This window comes from Squalius cephalus (assembly GCF_949319135.1).
Source record: "Squalius cephalus genome assembly, chromosome: 9".
NCBI classification, from domain to species: Eukaryota; Metazoa; Chordata; class Actinopteri; order Cypriniformes; family Leuciscidae; genus Squalius; species Squalius cephalus.
In genome coordinates this window covers 5,730,585-5,758,035 of record NC_137130.1, presented here as the reverse complement: position 1 = coordinate 5,758,035, position 27,451 = coordinate 5,730,585, and the positions used below count along the sequence as shown (strand labels likewise).

Genomic DNA, 27,451 nt, shown 5'->3' with positions numbered 1-27,451 from the left:
CGCTTTATAAATGTAAATAATTCGTCTGCCCATGTAATTTTGTCCATGTAATTAAAAAAAATTCAATTAGACCGCCTCTAAATCTCTGAATGATGTGAACCTTGCTAGCTGATTTGGGAAGCTCTTTATATTGACACCATTTTTATTATTGTTAAAATGTCGAGTCACTTGGAAGAGTCAGTGATTCTTTCTGAAAGTCACTTTAAATTTAATTATGGTCAAAGGCTGCCCTCTGTTGGTCAAAGAGTAAAATATGCTACCAATATACTATTGTTTATTGTTATATAAGTGAAGTTTCTAAATGTAATTTCAGGAAGAGTGAACCCATCTGATCTTTCAGTTAACTGCCGGAGAATACAAGCAGTCTTGGTAGAAAAGTACCACAACAACAGAAAGTACGGCGGCGTCGTAGGTCAATCAGTGCATATACAGAGCATTTGTACGCTGCATACAGTAAACATGCTTGTCACATGCCTGTCCTGTCTTGTGCTGCACATGGGTGTTTTGTTATTTTGGGCCATGTGCTCGTGTCTGTTGTCTAGCCCCTCCCATCTTGTTATCTGATTATTGGTTAATTTGTCCCACCTGTCTGTCTCGTTACCCTCCTTTGTTTGTTCCCCTATTTAGCCTCCTTGTTTTTGTAGTCTTGTGCTGGTTCGTTGTCCGAGTTTCCCCGTTCCTGGAGTCCTGAGACTCTGTCACGAAACAGTAACGTGAGACGAGGATACAGATGCAGAGGAAATTTATTAGTAACATGCAGACAAGGTACAAAAACTCAAAAAACTCAGGACTCCAGGAACTCCAGCATTTTTTAGTAAAATGTACTCCAACAATATTTGTTTTATTTATAATTTTTTTTGCAGTGTACATCAATTCTCTAAGTATTTGATAATTTTGTTATTATAGGATGAGAGAAGAGTTTGAACCAGAAAAAGAAATAAAACAAGCATTTGTGACAACATGACGACACAGTCGTGGCTACAAGGTGTTGTAAGAAAGTTACAGAAACAAGAATTTACTTTCTAGTTGGTTATTATTGTCAGACAGACTGGACAGTATTGCTGTAGGAATTTACACAGCTAATATACACACATTCTCCCATAGAGAGTCACAGGTGGCTGGAGACAGCTGTCACAGTCACCAACGCTGTAACCTGTCAGCACTACACTTCCCAGCATCCCTCCTGGTCCCCACCTGCACTCAGTCAGCCATCACCACACCTGCTGCAGATCACCATAGATCACCTGAGTACTGACTCGCTGCACCTGCTCTTCTACTCAAAACTATATACATCATAGACTACAAGAATACAGGCTACAACAGACTGCAGGTGTCAGTAAAACCACGTTCGTGATGTGTAAAAAAATCACTGCTTTGAACTATAGGGCACAAGGATCATTAAGCCCATGTGCAAAAATATAAAAAATTAGCAGCAATACAGAAAACGTCTTGGTTGCGTATGCAACCCTTCTTCCCCCCGAAGGAGGGAACGGAGACGTAGTCGACGTCGACTGAATAGGATCACGCTAGGGAGCCTGTCTTCTTCGAGTACTACTGAACGAGCCAATGGAATAGGCGTGCATGATTCGCATCACATACTCCGCCTCCGCTGTGCGGGTATAAATACGGAAGCGGATGCACGCACTGGTTGCTTTTTGCTGAGGAGCCGAGAGTAACTCAAGAGTCAGCGGTGGTCCAGCTATAGTGGTTTAGGGACTACGTCTCCTTTCCCTCCTTCAGGGAACGAGGGTTGCATACGCAACCGAGACATTCCCTTTCAGTCGTTCAGGTTCGACGTAGTCGACGTCGACTGAATGGGATCTACTATGGAAAGCGCCACTAGAGCTGCCACCTTCCAGTGCCTGGACGAAAGCCTCCTGACCCCCTGCAATTTTGAGGCGGAGAAGGACAAGGCTTAGGCCAGGGATGTCAACTGCTGTTCCACAGGACCACTGGGAAGCGTACCCTATCAAGGAAGCAAGGGAAGCTGCGGATGACCGGGCGGAACAACATATGGAATGTCACACAAGGATTGAGGATCTCTTTTCTAGTATGGAGATGGATGACTCCAGCCTAAACAGAGCAACCGACAGTGACACTGGCTCGCTGCAGGGAGCCGTACCGTGGAAGAATACACATATGGGATCGCCGTAGGGATCACAACATATGGACCCAGCCTAACACAGGTTCCACCAGTGCATACGAGTGATAGGCCTGGCTTTGGACGTTCCGCCACGTCCGTTGCTGAAGGGTATGGAGGAACTCGACAGGGTTCGGGTAATAAGGGGAACTCTACTGGAGCAAGAATTGCGCACGTATGCAGTCTTTAGGAGGGGAATGGCGCAGCAAGCCAACACTTGTTTACAGTGAAACTGGCTTCATGTGAAGGGAGCCCACGGTAAGCAGCAGTTCAACACATAGGCTAGTTCTCTAGTGAACATGTATAGGCGTCGCCCAGCCCCCAACTTTATTTAATATCTGTTCAGCGAGGTACTCTGTGTCAACGCCTAGGAGGGAGCAATACTCTAACTTAGGAGGAGCTCACCGCCCAGGTGGGCACGTGCATCTTGGGAAATTTTTTCACCAAGATGAAGGCAACCACATGTAGTGGGCCAACCTCTGCTTGTTTCCGTAACAGAAGAGCTGGTCTAAGGTCTAGGCTTTGCCTTCTGTATCACGTATAACCGCACTGGAGTGGACGGACAGAGAAAAGCGAGGGCTGGGTCTGCCTCCTCCAGGGCAGCGCTAGCAGGCTCACCGAAGTGATCGAACACCTTCGGCATCTCCTCACGGAGAGAAGACTCAATTCAACGAATAGGTTCCACTTCTAAGGGGTTCCACTTCTTTTTTGAGAGGTGCTCTCACAGAAGTGATGGTCTCTACGGCATAAAAAATTATTGCGGTAGTAACCAGAATCTCCGCGTCCCGTTCTTTTTAGAACCAGACCAGGAACTCTCCAAGGTCTAGACGCGGGTGCCGTTATGCCTCATCCCTGAGAATGTACTCAGAGGAATGAGTCAGGAAGGCTGTAGAGAGGAGAGGTCGGTTGGGCCAATAAGGGACAACTATCAGGACCTGCTTCACCTCTTCCTGATTTTAGCACCGTAGTGCAAGAAGGCTCACTGGGGAGTGCATTTCTGCGGGGGCCCCAGGGCCAGCTGTGGCCAGAGTTTTTTCTTTGTCGAGGGATATCTACTCAGACAGGAGAAGAAACAACTGGCGGAGGGACAAGTCCGGAGGGGCAACAGACGTAGCTGTGCGGCCCCGAAGTAATCCCAAACAGCTGGCTAGCTGGGGACGGAGTCTCCACTCTGTCTGGACCAGAGGCTGTTGTGAGGCTTGTTAGTGGCACGGTTGAGCAGGCCAGCAGTAATAAGTGGAATGAAGCCTCCAAGAGGAGGTGGTGGGCGAGTTGCAACATGCGAGGGGAGCGTAGCTCGACGGTCGCAATGTTGTCTTTTCAGACCAGTACATGCTCGCTGAGCAGCGTTGTCTCGAAGCGAGGAAACTGTAAGCATTTCGAGGCAGTAGATGCCAATGCAGTCGGAGGGTGCCCAGACTTCTGTTACTGTTACTCCTCAGCCGGTATTAGTGGACACTCACTGCCATTGGCCCGGAGAAACGCAAGGTCTGTTTATGGGCTGAGGGTTTGGCGATAGGCCACGGTGTTTATCACACGGAGCGTGTCGCTCTGCCATGGCCACCTCAGGACTCGGTCGTGAAGCCAGTGCTGAAGCGGTCTTAATATGGAAGAAGCCATGTGTCTGCGTCTGCCATATGCCCCAGGAGCCTCTGAAAAGTTTCAGTGGGACCCTTTCTCACTTCTTGAATAGCACTGAGCTGACACATCTCTATGTGAGAGATGCGCTGGACCGAGACCATCTCCATACTAGAAAAGAGATCCTCAATCCTTGAGTGAGTTTACTCTTTCCCAGTTGACCTGAAGACCCAACTGGCTAGCTGGCGAATGAGGGGGCTGAAGGGTGTAAGGCTTTGCAGGGTCACACACCGTCAGACCAACCCTCTTAGGGCCCAGGAACAGAAATTGCTCTTTCTTTGAATATGTGGGTACCGCTGGCTCCACTTTCTGGGAGCCAATGGCGTAACAGACACACACACATATAACAAAAAACTTCACCCGGCCCTGAATGGATCGCTGACCATCTCCTAGAGCATTCCTCCATCCCTGGGCGGTCCGCTCGGGTCAGCATTTCCGCTGTCGCTTGCCACTTGGCTTGGCAGCGCCTGAAGCGGATGGCGATCTGCGGCCGATGACCGAGTGGAGGCAGCAGCAGGCCGCCGGGGCAGGATGTGCCGGATGGCCTCCGTCTGCTTCTGGGTGGCAGAGAACTGCTGGGAAAAGTTCTCTACCGCGTCACCGAATAACTCAAAACTTACAGGCCTTAGAGGGGAGACGAGGATCCCCCTTCCATGAGGTAGCGGTCGCTGGACACAGCTGCATCGCAACAGACCGCTCCACTGGAGGGATCACCTCGAAACCCTTTGCCAGGGTAGGGTAGTGAGGGGGGAGGAGCTACTCAGGCGGTTTCTGGCAGAGAAAGGTGCCGTCCATGCCTTCGTCAACTCCTCATGCACTTCAGAAAAGAATGGCACTGGAACGGCGGGCTGAGAACCAGACCGACCCGCTCCGAGAAACCAATCATCGATTGCGAACGAAGGCGAGTCTCGACCTCAATGCCGAGATGGTCATGTTCCCGCAATGAGAGCATGAGTCATCCACAAAAGCTGCTTCAGTAAGAAGTTGCATCACGTGTAAGCCCAGACACGTGATGCAACTTTCGTGACCGTCAGAGGGGGACAGAGCCTTACAGCACCCAGAAACGCACGGATGGAATGGCATCTTGAGAAGGACGCCAACGCACCCGTGTTGCTCTTTCAGAAAATGGGACCCATCACCAGTGCCGGAGCACACAGGGAATGACCGCGGCAACACTTATTTCAGCGAACTGAAAACAGTGAAGCACTCACTTTTCCGCCCTCAACCAACAGTCAACACACAGACAAAAAGAGAAATTTGTTTGCTGTTAAAACAGCAGATGAGAGCTCAAAAATGTAGGAATCAACAGCAACTGGGAGAGTCTTTTCAGAAGAACACCGACACACTTGCTCGTTGTGTACAACAATACTCTTCAGAGACATCAATGACGAACGGCTCTGACGCAAAAAGAAACTAGTGCGTGCATCCACTTCCATATTTATACCCGCGCTGCGGGGGCGGAGTGTATGATCCGAATCATGCACTCCAATTCCATTGGCTCTTTCAATATTACTCGAAGAGGACAGGCTCCCTAGCATGATCCCATTCAGTCGAATACGTCAAATGTGAATAACTGAAAGGGAACCAAGATTTAAACATTTAATGTCTTCATTTTGTTAATTTTGTTTTAAGGTTAATTTGTTTTAGCTTTCAAGCCTACGGGAGGAATTAAAGGTGGAGATATGCGACTGAACATAAACACACACAAACATTTGTTTCACTGCATTAGTGAGGACATCCCATTTATTCCCAGATTAATGAAATTTTCTATCATCTAACCTGATCCCCTACCCCTAAACATAACCCTCAGAGAAACTTGTGCAAAACACTAGATTTGTGATTCAATAGATTTATATGGGTTTCCCATATTAGTGATGACATTATTGAATAGCGAGGACATATTGGACCTCATAAGTAACCTACACGCACACAGTGGTATTCCTATCATTATGTGACATTCCATAGATGTAATGATTTGTAATACTGTACAAACTGTGTATTCTATCCCTTTACACTAACCCTACCCATCACAGAAAACTCACTGCATTCTTACAATTTTAATAAAACTTCAGTTGCTTAGTTTTTATACCAGTTTTACAAGTCAAATTTGTCCCCAAAACATGGTTAAGTAGGTACACACACGCGCACACACACGTGCATGCACACATATATTGGGCTTCCATGTTTTGTGGGGACATTCCATAGACATAATGATTTTTATACTGTACAAACTGAATCCCCTAACCACCACAGAAACTGCATTTTTACATTTTTTATAAAAGATCCTTGTGTGATTTAAGCTGTTTTCCTCATAGGGACCAAACAAATGTCCCCACAAGATCAAATTACTGGTGTTGCCATCGAGGGCATTTGGTCCCCATAATGTAGGGAAAACCAGGACTACACACACACCCCGAGGAAAGAAAAAATAAATCTCAAATGTTTCTCCTAGACAAAAATGAGGTTACTTTAACATCAAATTGAGACTTTTGCTTGCGTCTCCTGCTTTTCACACTTGTCTCCTGGGACAAAAACTTGAACACTCTCACAACGGTCTCCTTTAAAGATTTGGAAGAGATCTCATCAACATCACACTATGTGCTCAGATTTTTTTCCTTAGCTTCCCTAGTGAAAAAAATAGTACATTTAAGCACAATTTATTCGTATGTACCAAAATGTATTTTTGACATGCTATAAATTATACTTAAATACTTAAAGTCTGTTAAATTGGAACAACTAATTTTGTACTAAATGCATTTTAGTTGTCCAAAAGCAGTGCTGAAGTTCAACTAAAGTTGTATTTAATAGGAAGTATGACCATATTAGCCCGGTTCTGTCAACACTGCATTGGCTCCCTATTAAACATTGCATACATTTTAAAATATTGCTGATTACTTACAAAGCACTAAATGGTTTAGCTCCGCAGTACTTGAGCGAGCTCTTAACGCATTATAGTCCATCACGTCTATTGCGATCTCAAAATTCCGGCCAGTTAATAATACCTAGAATGTCAAAATCAACTGCAGGCGGTAGATCCTTCTCCTAGATGACTAGTACTCGTTACATCATGAGAAGAATGGCATCTACGCTAATTTTAGTGTCTGTGTTTATCCCAAGGTTTTCCCACAGCCTGCCGGATCCAGGCCGTATCCAGATCCGATGGACTTTCGCCTGGACCGATGACAACGCAGTGCTGAAGTGCCAATTAGTCTCTCCCTATGGAGGATCCCTTTACCACTCTACAAATAAGGCGTTGTCGGGAAAATTCGTTTTGCGTTCCCACCCCGAAGTGACAAAATAAAATAAAATTCTTTATCAAAATTTATAAGGAAAGACAAGTACTTTGTTTAGGCTTGGCTTGTAGGGAATTCCAAACCTGCGTACATATATTCAAACGCACATAACTATAGAACCAATTCTAAATGCGCATGTGAACGCCATCAGCGTTTCTCACAGGTTCACGTTTAAAGTCTGTGTAGAGAGAATGGTGTCGTCTTAGCGGCCCCTAATTTAATAACAAATGATCGTTGCGACGGAAGCAAATCAATCAAAACTAACTTTAGCTGGAAAATAACTTTATTAAAGAACCGCTATAAAGCCCAAACAATCTCTGTTACCTTAAATTATACCCTTATCTCTGTAAAGCTGCTTTGAAACAATCTACATTGTTAAAAGCGCTATATAAATGAAATGAAGATGATATGTGGATAAAAGATGTCTACACTGAGAAAATGGACACAATGAAAAACACTGGTTGAATTGGGTTGAGAGAGTATTTCACTGTCTGTTGTTTTAATGAATATTTTGTAAAATGTATAAATTTTTGTATAATTACCATTATATTTAACTATATTTAGTTTGTTTTCTAACATATTGTTTTGAATATTGTTGAATTCTTTGAATGATGATGATATTTTAATGTTTGTTAACAATAGACTAATCTCTGATTGAAACACCATGCTTGACTCATCTTGAATATATCTTATATTCATGCATTAGGCCTGTGCAGGACCAGTAATATTTGCAAAATGCCCCTTAAACTTATAATGGTGGCACACTCTGGCCTACACTATCTGTTGCAAATCAGCTGTTCCAAGAGATAGTTTACAAAAGAAACTACTGGCACAGACTACTTGCAAGGTAAGAGAATAGTTATCCAATTTCCATCTGTGGATGGACTGAGGAATAGTTATATAATTTATATATATATATATATATATATATATATATATATATATATATATATATATATATATAATTTATATTTATATATATTAGTATTTCGAAATATTTCATAATTATGTAGTTGTCTCTTCCTATTGTCTGTGGGCAAGTATTGATTGCAAAACCTGCATCTCTTCTGTGGCAAATGTTAATATCATAATGATGCCTACTTCATGAAGTCAAGCAGCAGAAGTTTAGTGACAATGTGCAATACGTTAGACACAGGCCGTTCATCCAATCTGAGGCTGATAATAACTTTGATGCATGTCTTCAGCACTCATGAATACAGAAAAAGTCCCTACTAGCATTAGTATGACAGCGCTCTGACATTCTCTTACTCCTCATTGAGTGGCCTTTTGTACAAAAACCTAATACTAATAACATTTTCTGATTTTCTGTGACCTTATCTAATGTGAGAACTATTTATGGTTAATTAGTTCAAGCATAAAAAAACATTATCTAACTCTTTGAATATGAGCTAATTAAACAATAGTAATTTTGGTAATTACAGTGGCAATGATTGAAAAACTTTCTATTTGTATATAAGGTAGAGACTACAATTATGAATTAACAATAAACTACTAGTTTGCACATGATTTGTAAGTACTTTATTACTGTATAATTATTATTAAAGAGCTACCCTCTATTCCATAAACATAATGATTGTTATACTGTTATACAAACTGTATATTCCATCCCCTACCCCTAAACCTACCCATCACAGGAAACCTGCCTTTTTGCATCTTCAGAAAACCTCAGTTAGTATGATTTATCAGATGTTTTTCCTCATCGGGACTAAAAATACAAACAAACAAAAAACACACGTTTGCTTAGCTATCTAAATGGGTACATTGCATAGAATTCTGTTGTTTTTATACATGGATAGTTATATATAACGGGTGGTACCGCCCCCCAGGGGGTGTTCAGAGAACAACGGGGGCGTTGGAAGCAAGATTTTTGAAAGGGGGCGTTCACGAGTTTACACCAAAGATCCATGCAAGACACAATTAAACATGTAAATACTTGCAAAATAATTGCCTACAACATTCTAAAATCTGCCCGTTTAATGTGACATGTAAGCTATGTACCGTTTATTTTGCAACGATTTTTCCAGTCATAGACCAGCGCTCAAGCACAGACTAGAATCCAGCGCTGACAAGAATCAGCATTCACGTGCTCAAAAATGTGTTTCACGCTGACAACAATCCGGTGGTGGCTAGAATCATGCAGCGGAGGAATGGAAAGTTGAAAGCCATTAAAAAAGTATTGACTTAAGAACCACTTATTTTCAAATATTTTCAATAAATCATGTTCCCATTCAATCCGGCAACGAATTTTAAAATTAATGAAAGGTAAAACTTTTAAATTTTTAGGCATTAACTAATGCCAATGCCTAATGGCAAAATGTTTTCTTTGTTCACCAAGTAATTTACTGGTCAGGCATTATTGTTAACTCGCAAGACTGTAAGGAGAAAATGACCATTTTTATGGATAATTTAAATATATTCTGTTATCACATTTTGGTAGGCCTATGTGAGAGACCCTGTTTCAGGATAGTTAATTTTTTTTTTTTTTTTTTTTTACTGATTATGAACACAAATTAATCATGATAAACCAAATTAATTGTAATTGTATTAATTATACCATTGATGAAAACATGCTGATACCAAGGTATTTTAGGCCTACATTTTAAATGTTCATGAAAAATCATGATTGTAGCTTTTTTTTTTTTTTTGATAGTAAGGTTAAGCAGCTTCTTGCAATACTCTACTAAATGCGTAATAAAACCTAAGTGCAAACATGACCGCTTTAATGACCGTATAGCCTTCGGTCGTTTTTACTGTCCAATGACAGCCCATCTTATATCTACAGTACAGGTCAAAAGTTTGGAAACATTACTATTTTTAATGTTTTTGAAAGAAGTTTCTTCTGCTCATCAAGCCTGCATTTATTCGATCAAAAATACAGAAAAAAAAGTAATATTGTGATATATCATCCATTCAATCATTCATTCATTCATTCATTCAGCTTTGCATCACAGGAATAAATGATACTAATGATACTATACTAATTTAAAGTATAATAAATTGAAAACCAATTATTTTAAATTGTAATAATATATTCATTGATAAAATACATCAGTTAGGATTAGGGGATAGAATATACAGTTTGTACAGTATAAAACAAAATTATTTCTATATACATATAACATACAGTTAAATGTGTGTGTTGCTCAAGTGATCTTTGTCTTTGTCTTTGTTTGCACACCTCTGACTCCCACATTTGCAATCCATTTCTACATAATCTGTTGAGAAAACAAACACAAACATTGAATTGCGTTTCTGAAGAAAGTGATTCATTCGTCACTGGTTCCCCGAACTAGTACTCCTCGCGACAGCACCTCCCTGGCTAATTCCCCTGAGGAAGGACCTGCTTTCTCAGGGACGGGGCACCCTGGCACCCTCGTCCTGATCTTTTAACTGTAATTTGTTAATTACAGTTACAATGATTGAAGAACTCACTATTTGTATATAGTCTATTAACATATAGAGACTACAGTATTTGTATGTGTGTGTGTATATATATATATATATATATATATATATATATATATATATATATATATATATATATATATATATATATATATTTGTAAGTACTTATATAATGTGTTATCCTCTATTCCATAGACAAAATGACTTTTATACTGTACAAACTATATTTTTATACCCTACCCCTAAACTTACCCATCACAGGAAACCTGCATTTTTGCATTTAAAGAAAAATCACTTAGTATGATTTATAAGCTGTTTTCCTAAAAGAAAAGTCCCAACAAGTTTAAACACATGCCTTGTATTATTATCCCAGTAGGGACATTTGTTCCTCACAATGTATGGATTACCAGGTACACACACACACACACACACACACAAACACACATTTACAATCGTTGAATGCATTAATAATAATTCACCAAAGAAACAAGATAAGATTTTGACGGAAAAAAAAGTAATTGAAACAAGGTGATTCATTCATCATGAATTTGTGTGGGACAGGATTTTACTTTCATGTGACACCATTCATGTCTTAATCTTTTCAGTTTCATGAGAAAGTTAATGTCAAAACATTATGTTACATTTAACATTACACTAAGTTATATAAAAAAAAAAATCCGAAAGTGTAAAAAAACTGTAAAACTTGTGATTTTGTGGAATCAAATTGTGGCTGTGTGTATTTTAAAATAATTTATAAGAATGCTTCTTGTTTGCAGACTGGCTGTTCGCGGTACAGCTGCTTTTGATTCAATTTTGAATGTCAAATTTGTAACCTGTCCTAAACCATCACAGAAAGCTTTCTGCATTTTTACAATTCTAAAAAAAACTTTAATTAATTTTTGCTTTTTTACAAACAAGGACGTCCCAAAAAGGACGTTTTTGGAGATTTTGTCAGGTTTTGCTCAAGTCTGGGTTACAAATTTGTCCCCAAAATATGGTTAAGTATGTACACACACAAACACATACAGTAACATAATTGAAAATATGCTGAAATTATTCCTTTTTAGACTTGCTTGTGCAATTAGTGCCAAGCATGAAAAAAGGCAACACTTTATAAGTATTTACAAATCATTTCCAAACTATAAGTTTGAAGTTAATTTTTAGTTTATAAACCGATACATTAATAGACAATAGTGAGTTTTTCCATTCATTGTCACTGTAATTAAAGTGTTATCATTTAATTATCTCATACGGTATGTAAAGTGTTAGGAAATGCTTTAACAACTTATTGACTGTAAAAAGTACTCTTAAAGTCATGGGAAATGGGAAAATGTCATTAATTAAGTGCTTTAAACCTAACAATTGGATAATAGTTCATTAAATAGTTCATTAAAATGTTTATGAATACATTAAACCTATCCCCAAAGTTAGACATAACCACAAAATAAATAAATAATAATAATTATATATATATATCATAATGCTGTCAATATGAATTACAAACAAATACTTAGTAGATCACATTAATAAAATACATCAGTTAGGATTAGGGGATAGAATATACAGTTTGTACATATAAAAAAGCATTATTTCTATATGTGTGTCATAGCATACAGTTACGTGTGTTGCTCAAGTGATCTTTGTCTTGCCTGCATGTTCACACACCTCTGACTCCCACATTTGCATTCCATTTCCATATAATATGTTGAACAAAGAAAAAGAACAAAAAATATGTTGAAATGACATTTCTGAAGAAAATGTGATTTCTGAAGGAAGTAATTAATTCGTCACTGCTGCATGTGACACTGGTATTTTCTTTTGAAACATGTTGCCATTACTGATTTTTTTTAAAGATTAAAAGACAGGAATTGCCTTGTCTAATCTTTTAATCTATAGAAAATCAGTATATGAAACAGATTCAAAAGAAAATACTGGAGTACAGCAAAAAAAAAGTTTTTAATTTTGTAAGATTTGTTTTTCTTTTGCAGTTTTTTTTTCACCTTGGTAGTAATTCTTTTGTTACATAAAAAAAACTGTTTAAAGATATCATTTGACTGAGTACTTTAGACAAAATCTTTTTGTTATTTTGAAAATACTATATCTGGACTTCCTTTAAATTAATTAAATTTTCATATTATAAAGAGCAGTTGAATAAAGGTCATATTTATTAAAATGAATGAAAATAGAAGCAAATGAAATGTATTTTTTCCTCTCTCTGTAAAATAGATGCTTCGATCTTGGAATTTAATCTATTAATTTTTTTCTATTAAAAATTCTGTGTTTTTTGTCTTACTGTAAAACTGTAAAACTTGTGATTTTGTGGAATCAAATTGTGGCTGTGTGTATTTCCCCTTTCTGACAAAACTTTACTGAAGCAACTCGCGCAAATGACTTTCAATACATAATAATTCAATAATTTTAAAAAAGAGAAAACCTGTAGAACAGCTTATTTTTATTTCCAATTTGATTACTTGTATGTAACTGTTACTGTAACAAGTGTCCCACCTCAAAAGTTTAAAACCAAATCAACTTAATTCTAATTCAAAACTCGGTTTCAGATGATTCACAAAGTCACCAACTGCCATCAATTAAAGTGAATATGAAAAGTATTGCAAAATATGAAATACACACCCATGAGTCTGATGAAATGAAAGGGATAAACTGCCTATATAAAGACAGAGGCTGTCTGACTAAAACCATCAGAGATCAACAGGACAGGCACACAGGAACACCTGATACTCAACACAGGTATGATGACATATGATCCAATCATCTACATAATCTAAATCACTAAACACTTTTAGCAACTGTATTTAATTATGTAGATAATAAAATAGAAACATTTTTGAGCAGTATTTTTAACATCATGACGAGTGATTGACATTCAGCACTTCATGAATAGAAAGCAACACTTAAGTTTAAAACCTGAACTCTTGTTATATCGTCCTAAACTTTATAACATATCACCTACTTGTGTTCTTTTATGTGTTTCTTAAAACGCATCATAAATGTATGAGCCATTAAAAAATGAATGTTACCCAATTAAAAGCATTAGATCAATGTTAATTTAGTTTTTTAATTGTTAGTTTTATAATTATTATTTTAGATTCCAATAGACTTTGCTTGGAAAAGGCTTTTGAAATGTCTGGAAAAAACTGGATTCTCCTTGTCGCCGGCTCAAAGGGCTGGGAAAATTACAAGCACCAGGTTTGTGTTTGTGTTTTTTTTTTTTTTTTTCATTATTTTTGAGACACATTGCTAATAAATTCCCCAAGGTGTGATGTGCCTCAGTTTTTAAATGATGACAGTAACTGAAATCATCTTTGTCATTTGCGTTTCAGGCCAATGTGTGCCTTCATTATCAGATACTTAAGCAGCATCCTGAGCCGATTCCTGATCAGCAGATTGTGGTGATGATGTATGATGACATCGCTCGCAATGGAAAGTGAGTAATTTGCCAAAGCTTTTGAGTATCATGTGTTTCATAGTTGATCTCAATCATCTGTGCTAAACATACTGCTAATTAGTAGTGCGGGAACAACAGTGTAACAGAGCTGCATTTCTGGGGTTTTCAAAAGCAAAACAGGGTTGTCACAGAGGGACGACTGGAAGACAATACAGTAAATGATTTTCGGCATTCGGCACAATAGCAAAAGGGGGAAAAGATTAAAAATGCATGATAACATTAGCCTAGAAATCTAGACGCACCCTAGCAGCAGCAAAATGTATTTTGCAGCCAGGGTAGTCTAGCAACTCTCCATTGACTTTCGTGCTGGAAAAACCTAAATTGGGTCAGGCCAATCACGTCGTGTATAGAGTAGGCGGGGGCGGGCTTAACATATGACGACAGAGTTGCGACGGTTCCCTGCTACTTGAAAACAAAGAACTGCTGCTGCTGCTGGAGAACAGTCTTTCGAATCGGCTTTGGCCACGACTCTGGAGGACTTGAAGTTAAGTTCTTTGAAAAAGAGCAAAGAACGGCACTTAAGTCATTCTTAAAAAAAGGAAGATGTGTTCGTAGTTTTGCCGGCCAGATTCAAAAGTTGAATCTATCAACTAACGTTAGCTCCACTGTTGGGAAAACGCTCTGGTTGGTTGAAGCGCTGTCCTATTGCGTGCAGAGGGAATTTGAAAGACCACTGTTTATCCCACCCCTCGGATTGAGCCGTGTCTATGGTGAGTTGCCAGACCTAACATCCTGATGTAGGTCTGGCTTGCCAGGCTATGATAACATAGCATTTGCATGACTTTCCAAAATAGGAAGAAAATAGAGAGATTGATTACGGAAGACAAATGAAGACAAGAAAGAAAGATGTCAAATTGACTGTCATTTCCTCAGACATGCATTACAAACACCCTCATAACAGCATTTGCTAGCAAACTCTGCAAGATTTAATAATTCTAGAAACACGTCATCACAGAAAAGTGTGGATAAGATTGTTGGAGCTGACCGCATTTAACACTTTCCTTTTCTTCACTGCCTGCAGCAACCCAAGTGATGGAATTCTCAGTGTAGTTGATGATTCAGACGTGTACTCAGGAGTTCCGAAAGACTACACTATAGAGGTAATATTTGTTTTGTTTTGACATAGTTTTGTGTTTATGTTTTTATCCCATATCTGAGCACAATAATAACTTTCAACAATAATGATTAATTATGACAATTATGATCTTATAGGATGTGACCCCAGAGAACTTCCTGGCTGCTCTTAGAGGGGATAAGAGCACACACAAAAAAGTCATAGAAAGGTTTGTTTGTCTGTAAAGAAGAAACTTTCAATGATATCAATTATTAATCATTAATATTATTAATACCTTCACTTTTGTGCAGTTAATTAAGGGCCAACCACTGAATGCGAGGAAGCAGCACAGGTGCTTAGAGATGTAGCTTTGAATCTGAAATCATCTCTCTCTCTCTCTCTTTCTCTCTCTCTCTCTCTCTCTCAAATCGCATACTCTTTTTAGTATTTTTAATTTTTTTTAATAAGTAATTACTTCATGACTGCTAAAAAATTATGTTCTATATAGTATTAGTGTGTATAGTATGAATGTAATCTGTACGTACTACATTCGCCATGTTGTCATTATCATGTGACCTACCAGCATCAGCTGCTCGCTTAACCCGAGAGATTTATGAATGGCAGTGACGTGACACAACTGACGCTAGCATGTCATGTGATAAGGACAACAATGCAAATGTAGTATGTACGGATTATTACATTCATACTACACACACTCATACTATAAAGAACATACTTTTTTAGCGGTCAAGAAGTATTAATTTATTCAAAAGTAAAATATTTCTACATGTGGATTTTGGGAACAACTTTGCCTACAATTATCACCAGGGATGCTCTGTACAATGAAATAACTGTAACAGATCTGCCGCTTCAGTGATTGGCCCTGTAATTGCTGCTTGCAGCTAATGTGAATTTGCAGCTAAAATGAAATACCATTATTATTTTCATTTAATGCAGTGGACCCAATGACAACATCTACATCTACATGTCCGGTCTGGGACAAGAAGGCGCGTTTCAGTTTCCTGAGAAGGCAGTAAGTATAAAAAGATTCAAGAGATTATCAGAATGGACATGATATAGGCCGACGGTATATTTATAATGATGAGCCAACAATATTACGATATAAAAATGGCAATTCTCTACTCTCAAGAGTGTAGCAATGTATGAAGCTCACAGCTCTTAAAGAATTCACTTTTAAACCAAGCAGTTTTCTGTCGACCAACTTGAATATGAGCAATATGGGGAAAATTTTTCACCCTCATGCAAAACTCCCAATCGCACAGATTCCAATAGGAAAGAAATTCTGCAAACCCAAAATTTCGAAGAAAAACAATAAATGTTAAGGAATCTTTTATCTGAACATGAAAAAATATTATGATAATACTAATCTGTATAGTTAAAAGCAAGAACTTGTATCGCATTTATAAGTGTATCTATGGATACGCAATTGACAAAACGTACAACAATTTTATTAAAAAAAATCAATTTATTATTATTTATTTATTTGCTTTTATTGGTTGTTTATAAGTGATCATGTCAAAAATGACTTTATTTACGCAGAAGGAATGGTCATTTCAGGGAATAAAATGATAATTTCAAGATTTTGCATGTAAATACACGGATAAGGACATAGGAACTGATGTGTTTAATCTGAAAACCTGCTGACTTCTAGTCCATTAATTCAGTGTGTTTTATGACAGCTTCATCCTCATAAACTCATTCAAGCGCTCAAGAACATGCATAAAGAAAGAAAATTTTCAAAGGTATGTATTCAGTAATGTTCACATGATTTTTATGTATTATAAACATGATTTTATTAAAGTGTTATTTACATTTTTATTTCAGGATTCTTTGATGAATAGAAAATTCAAAAGAACAGCAATACTGAAATAGAAAACATCTGAAATAGAAAGCTTTTGTAACATTAAACACTACTGTTTAAACACTACTGAGAGAGTGAGAGAGAGAGAGAGAGAGAGAGAGAGAGAGAGAGAGAGAGAGATGGATTCTGTTTAATAATAATAAAAAATAAAAAATCCTGCCAAATGTCCAAATGTGACAACTCAAAAGAAAGGGGCAACAACAACCTGTAGTGATCTAAAACCGCTTAAGTAAAGGGAATGAGTCGGCTGTATTTTTAAATATCTTACTATTTCCTCATCATGTGTATGTGCTGCAGATGGTGATATTCATGGACAGCGATTACTCTGCAACAATGTTCCAAGGACTTCCCAAGCATATAAAAGGTAAGATGCTATATGATACTAATGGTCCTGCCTTATTTGTAACCAGAGTCACACTAGTCTTTATTTGAAAGTTGAGTGTATAACCATAATCCATTTTCTGTCACCCAGTCTTTGCGTTGGCTTCATGTTCCAAATATACCGAAATCACTCCCACTGATTACAATAAAGAGAGGGACGTCTTCCTCTCTGATAAATTCTCAAGAACTTGGTTGAAGTACCTTGACAAGGTATGTGTTTTCTGTCAGTGAACTTTAAACTGCAAATTGTATTTGAAGGTTTAACATTCTGATCTCATTACAGCCACAAAGTAAACATGACAAATGTGTGTTTTTGTCTTTGTATTCACAGGCTGACTTTACTACAGAAACATTCCATGAACTGGTAAAGACTAGACAATCTAAATACCTTAAACAAAATTCTGACCCTGCAAAGCCTGATGATGATCCCTGCCCCTGCGTGTTTGGAGACAGGGTATTAAAAATTCTAAAACTTTATACAATAAGAACTTAAGTTATTATTTTCATTATTTGAAAATAACAGGATATGAACACGTATATACTGTATATATTCACAAGATCCATGAATGTTGTACTTTTTTCTAAATTGTTTTCTGTTCATTTTTTTTCTGTAGAAAATCACTCACTGTTACCTCAGTGAATTTCTGCAAAACTGAACTCCCTACAAGCTGTTCAACCCTTGTTCAAGAAAACATCCAGCTGAGGCTCAAGCAAATGACCAGAGTAATTAAGAGTATTCTGATGACCTTTTGTACTAGTTTCTTGTTTCAGACTTATAGCTTTATGATTAAGATTAAATTGATTGCAAAATAGCATACACTATTATTTAAAGGTTTCTGGTTTGGGGTTTATTTATTTTTTCTTCTTATGTTCTTCTTTTTTTCTTATATTCTTATGTTCACCAAGGCTGCATTTGTTTGATCCAAATAGAGCCTAAAAAGTAATATTGTGAAATACTGTACCAAAAAAACAATAAAACTGGGAATAAGGTTAAAAATCCAGTGATTGTGTGTGTTATTTTATGTATGTGAATGGTTTTGACAGCTTCTTTAATTCTACATTGTCTTACGGTGCAAACGGCTGAAAGAATGGTTCGTCAAAAGGATGAAGACTTCACCTTCTAATTTGCTTATTTAAGTTTCACTCACTACAAACAGATAAAGAAAAATCATGCATGAAAATCACACAAAGTGCACAAATGTAGATAGAAGTGATTTCACGAGTTCACACTTACATACAATTTGAGGGGATAAAGTTTAATGCGTATTTGGCGTGCTGTCCGGACGGAGGGCTCCGAGCTCGGAGTTCGGCCCGAACCCAGAGTTCTCCCGCCGTATGTAAGTGTTTAGGACTAGAAGTGTGGAGGGGATGCTGCAAAACTGTCAATGGATTGAGGTGAGACTGCTGAGTGTATATATACCTCTTACCATTGATTGCTGAGTGCTCTCCACTTGTGTTAATTATCTGAACGTGCTCCTCCCGAACTTTGTTAATAAAACCTCATTTATTGGACTGGCCTGTACAAATTTCAGACCTGAAGTTCACTGAACACATTTGGGATGGTTATTTATATGCATGGATTTGAAATTTGTGGTGTTTAGCACTTTTGCACAAGAGACTTTAAATATGCTGCATATTGACACATAATGTCTTGCTAACAGTGATTTTATGTTGCTGAAATGACCTGTTCACCATTAGAACATCTATAAAACCTGATTACAGCAGAATTCCTGCAAGACGCGAGCTCTAAACAACAACATGAAGGGCCCTATTTTAACGATCTGAAACGCAAGTATCAAGCGCGAAACGCAAGTAACTTTGTGGGCGGGTCTTGGTTGCTATTATACCGGCGGGATAAATGACTCTTGCGCCCGACGCAAATCTAAAATGGGTTGGTCTGAAGTAGCTACATTATTCATAGGTGTGGTTTGGGCGTAACGTGAAATAAACCAATCAGAGCCTCATCTCAAATTCCCTTTAAGAGCAGGCGCGCTTGTTCCATGGCGGATTGCTATTATAACTGCGGATTTGCCAGGCGCACGCCAGGAGCGGTTCACAGCCGAGGAGACCGACGTTCTCGTCAGGGCCGCAAAACACAGAGAAGTGACATTGGGGATGGGAGAAACCCACCCAAATTAGCTTCGGTTAAACAGGCGTATAATAATTTGGGTAAATGTGTAAGCTAGATGTATGCCTATTTTTTCACATCTTCATGGACACAACAATAATTTCCCTCGAGTGTTAATATTTTACCTTGTAATAATGTATGGTTTTCTAAAAATGAGAACTGCTGCATCTGTGTGTAGATGAGATAAGCAAAGTGTATGCGCGTTGTGCACACGCTACATTGATTATGGCCAAGCATGCGCCCTTAAAATAGCATATGAATAACATGCGCCACTGACTTTAGACTAGATTTTTCCTGGTCTGTGGCAGAATTGTTTTCTAAACCTGCAAAATAGCACCAGGGAACGTTTGCGCCGGAACACGCCTCCTCTTTGCGCTGAACCGCCCCCGGGAGCGCAAATGCATTTCCTAGTTTACTGACGTGGGTCTGTGGAGGGAAAAGTCCACTGTGCGCGGGTGCAAAATAGGAATGATACATGCGTCGGTGTACAAAGTCAATTGCGCTGGGTGCAAGATAGGGCCCGAAGTCTTTTACACCTGTTATAAACCACAAAGCAACTTTTGTCATAAATATATCATAACAGATATAAATTGTATGAGATACATGAATTGTCTCAAATATTATCCTTTCGAAGAGATACAGTACTAGTGTTGTCACAATACCAAAATTATGACTTCGATACGATACCAGACCAAAATACCTCGATACCGATACTGAATCGCTACCACGGCAAAAAAAACTAAAACAGTAAAAGTAATTGAAAAATATGACAGAACTTACAAATCATTGTTTTATAAATTAATTTTAAAAAGCTAAAAACTCACATGACCAGCATGTTCCTGCCCTGCTTTATGACCATTCCCTCCCCTTTATTAAAAATAATAATAATTACATGTCAGTGTGAACGTCCTTACCGAGATGTTTGCAACAATCACATTATTATCAATCATGCTAACATTTACAAACCTTTCACAACTCTGAACAGGTTGGGATGACCAAAATCTTATTTCATGATACGAGTCATTTAATATTTTTTAAATGTAATTTTATAATTATAATATAGATATTTAATTTAATTGTATCTTTGTTATTAAAAATAAGCAAAAAAGCAAATTACAAACAATATGACAAATACTAGGCTATAAGAGACAAATAAAATAAACAGTGCTTAATTTATTTTTTGAAAGCTAAATAGACCTTCTGTAGCTGAAAAAATAAGATCTTCACTCTATAAATTAACTATAGACTGAAGGCTTATGCTTAAATCCTTGAAATTAGTTAGACAAATGTAATTTAAGAGCAGAGGCAGATGCAATCATATCCAGACAAGCGAATTTGAAGAAGTTTAAATATAGGCTAAGTAAGCTTCGATTTTACTTTTCTTAAATGTAGGGAAAATAGCAATAATATAAAAATGAGTGAAATAATTGTAGGATTGAAAATAATCCAAGATATTTGAAATGAACCCAGACATTTGCTTTACTGTTTTCCAGCCCCTTTTTCTACCACAAGGACCATTTGGAGTTCCTAAAGGCACAGATGGGCAGATAGTGATCTAGGCCTGTAGGCCAAGATGTGTGTACTTTGGGGGTCGATGAATTGTCACAACTTTAGCTGGGGGAACTTGTAATTATCTGATTGGTCAGTTTGAATGTCTCACATCTGGGTTTTAGTCACATGGTCAGGAAAGGATAAAAGAAGACTGAAACTTTTGCTCTGTCTCTTTGGTGCTCTGGCTCACTGGCTCTTATTCTCTGGGTCCCTTTCTTGGGGGGCTCTCTCTCTCTCTCTTTACATGCTGGGTAAGATTAATGGTATAAGTTATCATCATCTCGTTCATCTATTTTGTAACTATTTTAAGTGTAACCATAAACATTTTCTGTCATTAAACCTTTTCAATTACAAATAATGTGCTAAATAGTTTTGATTTGATATTGACTTTAAAGTGCTACATATTGCAATACAATATTGTCACTCTCTATAGGAACGCTCTCCCACATATTAAGCTATTGTAACTGTGCTTATTTCCATCGTTGGTATAAGTAGCAGTGGGTAGTAATAGACAAGAAATGTGCAGTTTTCTACCATCTTGCTTATAACATTTCTTTAGTAATTCGGCAGTCTTGCAGACTGAACCCCAGCAGGAAATCCACCCTTACATTGCCCAAACATTTGATTCTACCATGTTGATATTTCTCAAACCTTCAGGTTTGTGCATTAGGCATTAAACTTCTGCAATCAATTCAACCCAAATCAGACTCTTATTCAAACCTTCACACTGCAAAGTGACTTTGAGTCTCTGTTAATTTTGATATTTGCATCACATAACCAGCTCCATATGTATGGCTTTTTCTGATGTAGTAAACCTGCTTGGTAGCTCATACATTGTGCTGCATTCACACCATGTCGTAATTGCCGTAATTTCGAGATGACGACATGTAACATTCTACTCTAAAATCTTCAAGTCCTCGAATTGGGAATTATGCATTTCTGTGGCAACACTATTAATGCCTAATGACGCTTTCCACTGCATGGTATAGCTCGGTATGGCTCAGTTTTGGGGGGGGGGGGGGGTTCCATTGTGTACAGTACCTAGTGCCTGGTAGCCGGTTCAGGTGAGCCGCACATGCATTCAGATGTGACGTATAAACACTGCAGATTAGGGGTGGGCGATACTGCAAAATTCAGTAAATATTCAGCAAATACAGGGGCCAGTATCGCCGATATTGATACCGATACCAATACTTATTAATTTTAAATGCATGCACTTGAACTTGCATGCACTTTCCTGTGCTAGAGCAGTGTCATGATTTATGAGATGAATGCATCATTAATATGCTAAATCTGAATACGTTTTCATGACCACTAAATATTTTATGATTTGTGCTCTCAACTCGCCGGCAATTATTAGTCAGTAACTTTTACCAAACTACCTTAATTATTGTAAATGCTCTATTGTACACTAGCCTACTCTTCAAAAGTTTAGGGTCTGTAAGATTTTTAATTCTCTAACTAATAATAATATTATTACAATTCAACATAGGCTATCTGTTTTCTATGTCATAGTAAACTGTAATTTATTCCTGTGATAAAAGCTGAATTTTCAGCATCATTACTCCAGTCTTCATGATCCTTCATGATGATAATTCATTTATATGCTGATTTGGTGCTTAAGAAACATTTCTTATTATCATCATCAATGTTGAAAACAGTTATATTTAATTTTGTGGAAACCATGATACATTTTACGCAGAATTATTTGATTAACAAAGTTGAAAGAACAGCATTTATATGAAATAGATCGATCCTTGTTGAATAAAAATATTAATTTCATTAAAAAAATCTTACTGACAACAACATTTTGAACAGTTATGTACACTTTTAGTTTGTTTATTGCAAAATAACTCCCGATTGTTTCTCTGTCATCTAAGCAAGGCTTCGTTTCCCAAATGCACTGTGGGTCTGTGAGCTCAGCGAAGCACCAGCATCGAACGCTCTCTGTGATTGATTGGTTTCGACTTGTGTCCAGATGAATAGGAGAAATAGTTATATCCTACACAATTATTCACTAACATTCGCTTATTTTCCCACTTAGAAGCTTATTTTACACACTGAATTGTGTGCTAAATTATTAAAAAATATACTGGTAAAAAACACACACATTTGAATCGATATTTTTAATGTGAGGATCGATCTTTTTCGATACCACGTCAGTATCGAATATCGATACTTCAGGATCGATCCGCCCACCCCTACTGCAGATCACCACAGAGAGAAGCGTCACTACCAGCGTCATTGGATTTGCGTCATTTGGATTTGGCGCAACTACAACGATCAGTTGTAATCCCACTTTGAAGCGGTACTACTAAACTGCAGTGGAAAAGAAAACCCAGAGCCGTTGAATATGGATATGTTTTTCAACGGCTATGAGCAAACCGAGCCAAAATAAAGCAAGCAGAGCCTTACCATGCAGTGGAAAAGCGACTAAAATTAATCTGTGGGTGTTACAGAGGTCATGTGGAAGGCCACAAGAGCTCTTGGAAAATGTTCAGCTTACTAAATGTAATTTCGAGCTCTATGAGGACATGAACGCTTTTTACAAGTTGAAATCTTGTAATTACTGTAATTATGACATGGCGTGAAAGCACCATAATTGCATTTGTGATACAGAGCACATAATACAATTCTCATATTTGCTTTTGGTAACACTATCGATTACATTTACGGTATAGGCACTGCAAACATGATAGAGCATAACCTTTTAACGCCACTCAGCGAACATTTCATTTCCAAATGGTATGATGTACAACAACCAACATAATACAACATTGCCTGATTCACGTTCACCTCCTTATAAGTTCATGGCAAGGCAAGACAAGTTTATTTATATAGCACATTTCATACACTGTGGCAATTCAAAGTGCTTTACACAGAAAGGAATTAAAAAGCAAGGAAAATTAAAACAGTTATAAAAGAAATTAAGAGATAAATGATACAATTATAAAATAAAATGAAAGAGTAAAAAAGATGATAGATAAACTTCTCATCTGGCAAAACACCAGTGTACCATATTTTTCACAACTCCCAGTTTTACTCTGATTTCACTGTGTCTGTGGTGTTCTCTTGGCACGCCTAAGAAATCTATTGGAGGTCTCCGATGGATCCGATTTTTCCCTAAAATCGGACAGGAGGAGCTGTAGGAATGACTCATGGGGTAACCTCAGGTTCACTGCCCCATCAGTCCACACCCCAAAGATTTGTTCGGAAGCTCTAGGAATGGGATCGATCCAGTCCGCACCCCACAGAACCTTGAGTGTAATTACTCGTCAAACTCACTACTCCACCACAGACCCACGTCATCAGCATGGTTTCATCTCTCTTACCCAATTCTCAGTGCCATTTCACTTCAGTTTAGAATCAAAAGGAGGAAGCAAAAATAAAATACAGTGTAATCAGTCGTACATGAGTGCCACTGTATCATTCAGTAAATACACCTGTAGCTAAGCAGATGTGTTTTGAGTCTGGATTTGAATGTGACTGTAGGAGCACATCTGACTTCTTCTGGAAGCTGGTTCCAGCTGCAGCTGGTATAGTAGCTAAAAGGACTTAACTTGCTTTGAGTGAACCCTTGGTATTTCTAGCTGATGTGATCCTAATGATCTGAGTGATCTGTTGGGTTTATATTCAGTGAGCATATCTGCAAAGTATTGAGGTCCTAGGCCATTGAATGATTTATATACCTATTAATACTTTCAAATCAATCCTAAATGTACCTGGGAGCTAATGTAATGACCTGAGGACTGGTGTGATATGTTCATTTTTTCTGGTTCTGCTCAGAATCCTGGCAGCTTCACCTGTTTAAGTTCAGACTCACAGCCTCACTTTCATACCTGTCATGGTGCTGCTCTGAATAAGGGCTGCGTCCGAAAACTTAAAAATGCTGCCTTCAAAAATCGATCAGATGAAGGTATCTCATAGAGACAGGAAGTGAAGCTGACATTGGATTCGAACATGTCTTGAAGACTTCTTACTGTGGAATGCGTCCTCCGAAGGCAGCATTTTTTTTTTTTACGTTTTCGGACACAGCCCTTATTCAGAGCAGCACAGGCATTAAGAGCCGTCCGAATCCAATGTCAGCTTCACTGCCTGTCTCCTGAGACTGATGTTTGAAGGCATTATAGATATTTCCTTCACTGCTTTTAATATCTCACAATCGTGTTCCATTTAGTGAAGAGTTGAGCTAGAAAAATAAAGATGGCGTCTGAAAGTTGGACAGTTTGTGTGTAAATGTAAATTTTTGACCAACGTTTTCCACTTCTGATATCATTTCTAGCAAGCAAGTAGTCATAAGTATTGTAGTAATTAATATATGCTTAGTTATCACCAAAGCTCTCTTTATTTTTCTGCAGATCTGTCGTCTTAGAGCTTCAGTGGCACATTCAGAACCTGAGTCACCATAGGAGGGATTCACAGTCCTTGGACGTTTAGGTGAGGGCTCAACAGTAGACATGTCAGCGCAGTACTGCTGAAATTCACTGTCATTTTCTCTGAGATTTTTCAGTGCTCCAAAACATCCCTGCACAACTTCAGCTGCACTGCACAAATCAACATGCTGAGACTGTAGGATGGCATTTGCTGGTTTTAAAATGGCAAGAAGATATATCAGAAATTTGCCAATGTAAAAAGGTCAACTGATGCATTGTCATCATTGGAAACCTTAAAATGAATGTTAAGAATGACTTCCTCATTATCCACAACACATTTTGTGACTTCATAATGAGTTGTCCAGCGGATTTCCAACAGTCTTTTGAGATACGGGCAACTGTATCTCTGAGAGACAAAATGATGCCTGAAAAAAAAGTGCAGGGAGCCTGACAAGTCAAACAATCTTTTGGCACAAGGTTCACTTTGAATACATTTCATTTATACATTTTTTATATATACTGTATACATACAGTATATATACACTTGTATATATGTATATACATATACATATACATATACATATATATATATATATGTATGTATATATACCTTTGATCATAGGAATAAATTACATCAGAATAAAATATATCAAAATAGAAAACAAATAAAATAACATTTTAAATTGGCATAAATTGGCATAAAATTTTACAATACATTTTTTTGTATTTTTAATCAAATAAATACGGCCTTGGTGAGCAGAAGAGACTTCTTTTAAAAACATTAAAAATCTTACAGATCCAAAACTTTTGAATGGCAGTGTATGTATATATATATATATATATATATATATATAGAGAGAGAGAGAGAGAGAGAGAGAGAGAGAGAGAGAGAGAGAGAGAGAGAGAGAGAGAGAGAGAGAGAGAGAGAGAGAGAGAGAGAGAGAGGGAGAATTAATAAATACATATATATATATATGCTTTGCATCACAGAAATAAGTTAGATTTTTTAAAGTATATCAAAATAGAAAACCATTACTTTAAAAAAATAATTCTGTATTTTTGATCAAAAAAATGCAGGCTTGATGAGCATAAGGGACTTCTTTAAAAAAAAAAAAAAATAGTAATGTGTTTGCACATTTTTGACCAGTAGTACTGTAGCCTACTATTGTACTATTGCTGCAAAATTATCAAAAATGTTGAAATAATAAGTCACCATTTTGCATGTTGTTTGTCAGCCTACACTTCACATAGGTCTGTAGGTTTAGGCTTCATTTAACAAACTATGAAAGTTTCATCAAATGGTAAACGGTGTATCAATATAGACTAAATACAAATGACTTGAATACTATACTTACCATTAATGCTACTTTTGGTGCTGGTTTTGTGTAGTGCTTTGTAGTCAATTAACATCCATTAGTTCAGCGACGCAGATTCAGATCGCTTTATAAATGTAAATAATTTGTCTGCCCATGTAATTTTGTCCATGTAATTAAAAAAAAATCAATTAGACCGCCTCTAAATCTCTGAATGATGTGAACCTTGCTAGCTGATTTGGGAAGCTCTTTATATTGACACCATTTTTATTATTGTTAAAATGTCGAGTCACTTGTAAGAGTCAGTGATTCTTTCTGAAAGTCACTTTAAATTTAATTATGGTCAAAGGCTGCCCTCTGTTGGTCAAAGAGTAAAATATGGTACCAATATACTATTGTTTATTGTTATATAAGTGAAGTTTCTAAATGTAATTTCAGGAAGAGTGAACCCATCTGATCTTTCAGTTAACTGCCGGAGAATACAAGCAGCCTTGGTAGAAAAGTACCACAACAACAGAAAGTACGGCGGTGTCGTAGGTCAACCAGTGCATATACAGAGCATTTGTACGCTGCATACAGTAAACATGCTGCGTTCTGTAGATAGTAAGGATGGTTATCAAAGATTCTTTTGTGAATATATGCTGCCTTCACTGCTATCAGAATGATCATAAATACCAGTATCCTAGTTAAAAATTGGACATGAATGCCCTCTCAAGTTGTATTGACCACTGGGAAACAGAGATTATTTTGATTCCCGAGATGGATGGGTCATAACTTCAGACATGGCGATGTGACTGTGGCTGTTG

At 37.7% G+C, this 27,451-nt stretch overlaps 2 protein-coding genes across 2 annotated transcripts in view; both read left to right on the top strand.

Annotated features, from left to right (window-relative positions):
• mettl5 (methyltransferase 5, N6-adenosine) overlaps positions 1-27,451 on the top strand; it is a 410,912-nt gene that overhangs the window by 218,366 nt on the left and 165,095 nt on the right. The gene's annotated exons all lie outside the window — the stretch shown is intronic.
• Positions 13,190-18,280, top strand: LOC307164090 (legumain-like). Its single transcript, XM_079880497.1, has 11 exons — positions 13,190-13,245; positions 13,604-13,704; positions 13,839-13,942; positions 14,985-15,063; positions 15,176-15,246; positions 15,975-16,050; positions 16,718-16,780; positions 17,197-17,263; positions 17,372-17,490; positions 17,612-17,734; positions 17,895-18,280. Exons 2-11 carry the CDS (start codon positions 13,639-13,641, stop codon positions 17,934-17,936), a joined length of 810 nt encoding a protein of 269 aa, XP_079736623.1. The 5' UTR covers positions 13,190-13,245; positions 13,604-13,638; the 3' UTR covers positions 17,937-18,280.